Raw genomic sequence first — 6373 nt, 5'->3', positions numbered from 1 at the left:
TATAGCCTCAGTAGCTTCAAATCATACTGGAGTCATCTTTTTCCAACTTGCACTTAAGTGGAATAATGCACACACAGTTGTGAAGTAAAGACATGGCTTGATGAGACAGTTTTATTAACCAAAAAAGATGGTACCAAGATCTTCACAAACTTGCAAAGGAAATATTTTCATTTTGTTTAAATACTCCTGTGGTATGCACATAATCCAGAGATGGTAATGTATGCAATTGGGAGATTTCTTTTTTTTTCTTAAAAACCCCCAAACAAATAGACCACAAGAACCCCAATTTACAAAATAAAAACCAAGCTTAGCCATGGTGAAAATGCTACTTGTTCAGTTTTAGTAATGCTAAATGCTAACAGTTACAGAAACTGTTTTAAAAAGAAGGTACCAAAAGCACATTAAATTCATTTACATCTTTGTTAAGGAATTGAGTTTCTGTTAAGGAATTGAATTAACCTTCCACAGTTTTTCACTTATGAGCCCCTCTATTAAAAAGCCTTAAATCTGCATTAATGGTAGACTGTGCAATTGAATACTAGCACCAAATACCTGAATTTGTGTTCTATGTTTGCATGTGACTGGTGTCTTCATAAAACTACTAATGCAAATGGGTGATCCATACCCTTTCATTAATTACTATCAGTCAATCAGATTTATTAGCTAAAATACCAGTGACTTGTGCTGACATGATTTCACATAACTGCAGTAGGGTAGAACTGCTGTGTATGCTTAAAACTGGAGACAAGTCAGGTATTTATATTTCACCCAAACCAATCCTTGAGTACCTTGTTATAAATCTAATCAGACTGCAGTAAATTTAGTTAAGTGCAAGTGGAGCCCAGTAATTGAGCCCAGTAATTAAATCAGACTTCTGTAGTCCAAACCAAGCATTTATTTATCTGACAGATGACAAAATATATCCCAGACTCTAAGGGAACACATAGTACGATCATTCTGTACTGAACCAATTCAGAGCATCTTCGTTAAGCTTGCAGTTGGATAGGTCTGTGCAAGATACCATGAAACTCTTGACTGAATTCTCTCCTTTTTTCTTTTTCCTTTATGCCACCTGGAGGGGATCTCTGTCTTTCTCAGACACAATTATGTTGACTTTGTTCTGTAGGTGGATAGCTAGCATGTCACGCAGCTCTGTCAAGAAGCCTCGCTCAGTGTTGCTGTGCTCACATAGAATAACACTTATCCCATTGGCGACTGCATCCAGAACATCATGGTGGGACATCTCTCCTGCCATTTGGAGGAAGAAATGCCATGTACGTCACCAACAGTACAGTTTAGGTAACCAGTTCTTTCCAATGTATACAGAATCTTAGCTAGAAGCTGGGAAGATGTAAGTGGGGATATAACACATAAAGGGGAATGCAACACCCATCTCCTCAGTGTAAGAACACGGAACACTCCTGCTCTAGTGCCCCTTGAAGGACTTTCAGCTGATACAACTGAGACAAAACAACAGAAATTCCTTGCCCTCTTCAGATAGTGGTAGATTTCGCCATTTGGGCAGGAAAGAGTATGCAGTCATTCGGAAGTGGACTGACTGGATGACATGTGGGTTGCTGTGATGTGAGCACAGCCACTGGAAGCCTTGTGAGGAAGTCTGAGAGTCAGCTCTCCAGGGCTGTGTGTTAAGGAGGAAACGGAGCATGCATTACCAAAGAACTTGTTTGAATTAGGTACTAAAGAGTAAAAGCAAGGCAGCCTTCACACTGTTGAGCAAGCTGTAGGGAGTAGCTGTCCCACTGTTGGAAAACAGGATAGTGAACTACATGTCCCTTTGGTCTGATACACTATAGGGTTCTTTTGCAAGACTCTGTAGACTACATAATATTCCATTTTCCATTAGAGAATTCTGTAAATAACTGAGGAAATACTTTGTATCTTGCCAAAGGAGAAACATACTGAAGGCTGCAACTGACTGCCATCAGCACTGATTCTTGTGTTGAAATAATGTGTACATAGCAATGTTTTAATTCAAATAACTGTCACTATGCCACACAGTCATCTGACCCACATTATCTCTACTTCAGTGTTATTCTTCTATCATTTCAATAACTGTTTCTCAATTATAACAGGTAATTATGTCCAAATCTTTCAACAGCCAGCCAACACTTTTTTCCTTTCTTCTTTTCTAGTGACTATTTTTATAAAGATAACAAAACAGCAAATAATCTTTCACCTGTGAGATAGAGGTCAGCTTCCATTCCCTTCAGGACACTGCTCCCAGAACCAGCACACAGAGCAGTTTTCTTCACTGGTGATTCTGCAGGATATAAGGTGACACAGGTTAACCGTTTCCTTCTGTCCAGCTCTCACATCAGTATTGCTATTGATTGTTTCACAGTAACTACTACCTTGCTTTTAGAGTCAATGTAAATTTGTTGGAGAAAGAGACACTTCTGTCAGTTTGAAAGAGTCATGGGCCTCTAACACCTCTGATGCTACAGCAAAATCCTCTGTGTGCTAAACGTGTAGATTTTTTTTCTTTCTTTCAAGGGGTAGGAAGGTTTCTGGAAAACTACAGCATGGAGGCTGGCTGCTGGCTAGTTTTCTCCTACTGAGGTGTTAGTGAGGTTTCTGAACCCTTTAAATAGGCTGGTACCCTTCCCAGGGCTCTCATGTTCCACCATCGTTAGTTTTCCAACTAATGATGTCACTAAGGAAGGATTTTGCCTCAGAGATAACTGTTTCCTAACTTCTAGCTCTTGAAAGACCACCTCAGTGCACGCTGAGAGCTGCTCCATGCCATTAAAAATTTGCCCGTTTACTATGATTGATGATTCCAAGCTATTACATATGTGAAAATGCCAGGGAATTTAATTCTTCATCTATACTACATTCAGTAGGGAGAGGGGGCACGGAACACAGTTTTCAGATTCTATTAAGGTTGTACAGTACGTTGCCATGCAATTCCTGTTGATTGGAGTCACACCACTACAAACCCACACCATAATGAGAGGCTTCAAAATAGTTCAGGGTTTTTTTAGTGCAACTGATAGTATGAGTCTTCTAATAAGACCTCTCTCATAAGTTACAAAGAGTTCTCAATAAATTTGTTCTCACAAATCCTAATAGCTGTTCCTTGAAGATTAGGATAGGTAACTGGGGTATGATGTTTGCTCCATGTTTACTAGTGACCCACTGTTTGAGGTAGGATAGTTCACCTTCTTTGCCACTATTTCTCTTTCACCAAAGCGTGGATGGTTACATGTTCATAAGGATACCATGAAGTGCCTTACTATTTTAAGATGCTTTGAAATTTAGCATTCAGTCACAGAAGGGAGAGTACAAGAAATGGTACCCATTTGTGTCCGACATCCTGGGGGAAAAAAAATCTTAGTCATTTCACAAATTATTAAAAAGGATGTCTCTCATTCAACTTGTGCTGTTCCTTCTTCACAGAGACAACCAGCATAATCTAGAACTTCCAAGTAAAAAATACAGATGACATTCTTTTTGTGTGATGGTATTGTGTAACTATTAAAATGCTGTTTGTCTTTTAACAGTGCTTTGTACTACCTGGAAGTAAAACTATCCAAGGCAGCACTGTTTCACATACTTATGCTCACACTCACACTCCTTGTCTTGCTGGTGCTAATAGACATTCTTACTTGCAGGCCTGTTTACCTAGTGTCTTGCCCATTCCCACGGCTAAGCGGATGTGGGGTAATTTTAGGTGGCTTTTGATACGCTCAGTTATGTCCGACAAGGAGATTGGCTCGCTCAGTGTGCACAGACGTCCCATTCCAGTATGGGGAAGAAAAGGCTGAAAAGAAATTAAAATTACTGTGAGAAAGCTGACACCAGAAGTTCCCATCGCTTTCCACGTTGTCCACAGATGAGTACCTTAGACACTCAAGAATGCCTAGAGCTTTGTATGTAGCATGCTCAAATGTAACTTACTAAACTACACCAGCTATGGAACTGAAATAGCATTAGTGCAGGCCACACAGCTATTTTCATTGCTCTGGAAAATGTGTGGCTTCATATCCCCACAGGCCGGTATTTCAGAGCACTGATGGGACAGCATAGGAAACCTATGATGCTACTGACTACTGGATTTCAGTGTGTAGGGCGCTCAGTGCACATAAGTAATACATTCACTGGAAGCAATACATTATTTTGTTACCTTTTGTAATAAGAGAATCTCAGTCCTCTGATAAAGGCTGTTCTGGGACAATAATGCCACCACTTCCAACAATGCTTTCTGAGAGCAGTTCAAACTGACTCTTGTTTGCTCCTTACCTTCAACCCTGAGGAAAGAGATGGTTGGTGCTTACTAAGAAACTAGACAGAATTTCAGCATCATATTAATATAAACCAAAGCTATTCTATCCCAGTGGCTGTTCTATCACAGAGAAATGAAAAAAGAAAGTGTTATAATAGCCTAACCCAGTCTAGACTATCCTGGAAGAAGCAGGTATGGGAATTTAACTCAACTGTCCTCTTCAAATTTCTTGTTAAGCTCTTCTTTACCAGCTCTAATCTATGTGGTGCTACACTGAGTCACTGTTACCATTTAGTAGGACATAGATTGATCAGAAGCGGATCATTATCCCTGAAGTTTCTAGATCTGTTGCTGAAAAAAAATACAGCAGCAATGCACAAAGGAGCAAAGAGATTATGACAGTAAAATACAATTCCAACAACTTACTGTTTCAAACAGCGGAAAGAATACAACATTAAAGAGTGAAGCAGATACCTGGCAGGGAGAGTAGTGAGACAGAAGATCTCTTGTATGGCTTTGATTTTGGACAGCACCGTGTCCAGATGCTCAGTGTTGTCTGTGCAGAATTCTATCCGGTGAGTGCCCTCAGCTGGACAGCTTGGCGCAGTTGATGGTCGCAGCGGGACAGAAGTACAGGCACCTGAGACAACAGTACAAGACTGCTGCCTTAGAAAGCTGGCCGAGTATTCTCATACCAATTTAGCACATATGCTAAAGAGGTACAACAAAAAGGTGCAAGTTTTGCACAGGAATCCATTTTCCCTGATCAGAGCTAGGGACTTCCTGCCCAGTTGCCTCCATTAGGCACAATCTATTTTAAGTGCAAAGCAGTTGCTGGGATATAGAATTTGTCATTCTTAAGGCCATCCAATTTACCCTAAGAACTGTACAAAAGCAAAATAGTTTCTGGTTCGTAAATCAGGCTGGAAAAGACAGAAATGTTTTCATTTATGAGCCATGATACAGGATAAAAAGCTAGAAGAATTTCAGATACCCCGAGTCCTTTGCAAACAATGAGATCTTGCACTTTATAAATTCAGGGTGGTGATTTAAAGTCAGTGGTCTAAACTTTGCAACCAAGATGGACAATAAATACCCTGCAACAGTTCTGACAACATTTAATAGTACAGTCATGCATCTGAAAAAGTCCTCTAGAGTACCTCTCCAAGGTATTCCTGTAAAAACTGGAAGAAAGGAAAGTGAAGAAAAGCCCCCACATAGAACAGCATACACTGATTAACAATGTTAACCTGGTTGTTTAACAGAATCTCACCAAGTCCCTTTGCTAGCCAGTCATTGACTCCGTGAGGTATGGCATCGTATGCTGTATGCGGAGAGTAAATCCCAATTCTGTGCTCCAGGGCTCGCACCACCAGCCGTTCCTTCCAGGTCTTCCAAGTTACTCGCTTGAGCGGTGCGAATACAGGAGGATGGTAAGAAAGAATAAGGTCTGCCTTCTTCTGCACTGCCTCTTCCAGGTGTGAGAGTCAGCCATGGGCTGTGACATCTTGTGGGGAGATGAGGCGTGGCCATGAGGAGTAGGGGCAGCACCTATATAGCGTGGGCGACTGTGAGGAGGCAGGTGAGGGGTGAATGTAACTGCAAGATTATGAGGGGCAGCCATGAGGGGAGATCAATTTGCCCTCAGAGACATGGTTTAGCGCCCAATTCTGTGCTCCAGGGCTCGCACCACCAGCCGTTCCTTCCAGGTCTTCCAAGTTACTCGCTTGAGCGGTGCGAATACAGGAGGATGGTAAGAAAGAATAAGGTCTGCCTTCTTCTGCACTGCCTCTTCCATCACCTCCTCAGTGAGATCGTTAGTGAGGAAAAGGGTCTTCACAGTGTGGGGAGGACTCGGTTCCACCAGCAAGCCCACATTGTCCCAGCTTTCAGCCAGAGAGAGGGATGCAAAGTCATTCAGGGCTGAAACCAGCTCACCAAGATTCATAAGGGCGCGTGAGGGCAGGGGGCCCAAAGCACAGATGGAGCGGAGAGGGCGGTGAAGCAGCTGTATGCCAGGCAGCAGCATGCAGCAATCTGTAGAGGGGGTAAAACCGGCAGGAATAAGCCCAGGTGACCCAGTGGCAGAAACCGCAGCGCCAAGAGCGTTTATGCTGGGACGGGGGG

General features: G+C 42.1%; 1 protein-coding gene across 1 annotated transcript; it reads right to left on the bottom strand.

The window, feature by feature from the left end:
• Nucleotides 1-877: 877 nt before the first annotated feature.
• Nucleotides 878-6275, bottom strand: NIF3L1 (NIF3 NGG1 interacting factor 3-like 1 (S. cerevisiae)). Its single transcript, XM_010012117.1, has 7 exons — nucleotides 6036-6275; nucleotides 5520-5715; nucleotides 4721-4886; nucleotides 4148-4271; nucleotides 3646-3784; nucleotides 2198-2281; nucleotides 878-1248 (listed from the first exon to the last, which is right to left on the bottom strand). Exons 1-7 carry the CDS (start codon nucleotides 6273-6275, stop codon nucleotides 1064-1066), a joined length of 1134 nt encoding a protein of 377 aa, XP_010010419.1. The 3' UTR covers nucleotides 878-1063.
• Between the last annotated feature and the right edge of the window lie 98 nt (nucleotides 6276-6373).

This window comes from Nestor notabilis, unplaced genomic scaffold (assembly GCF_000696875.1).
Source record: "Nestor notabilis isolate BGI_N333 unplaced genomic scaffold, ASM69687v1 scaffold13013, whole genome shotgun sequence".
NCBI classification, from domain to species: domain Eukaryota; kingdom Metazoa; phylum Chordata; class Aves; order Psittaciformes; family Psittacidae; genus Nestor; species Nestor notabilis.
This window is presented reverse-complemented; position numbering and strand designations above follow the sequence as displayed.

Bases quoted from the DNA above. Each gene is read 5' to 3' on its own strand.
- NIF3L1 (XM_010012117.1), bottom strand. From the start codon at position 6,275: ATGCTGCTGCCTGGCATACAGCTGCTTCACCGCCCTCTCCGCTCCATC. The intron at 4,272-4,720 runs GTATCTGCTTCA...CTCTTTCCTCAG, and splicing joins CTCACTACTCTCCCTGCCAG to GGTTGAAGGTAAGGAGCAAA. The intron at 1,249-2,197 runs GTGAAAGATTAT...TCCAAATGGCAG, and splicing joins AGCTGACCTCTATCTCACAG to GAGAGATGTCCCACCATGAT.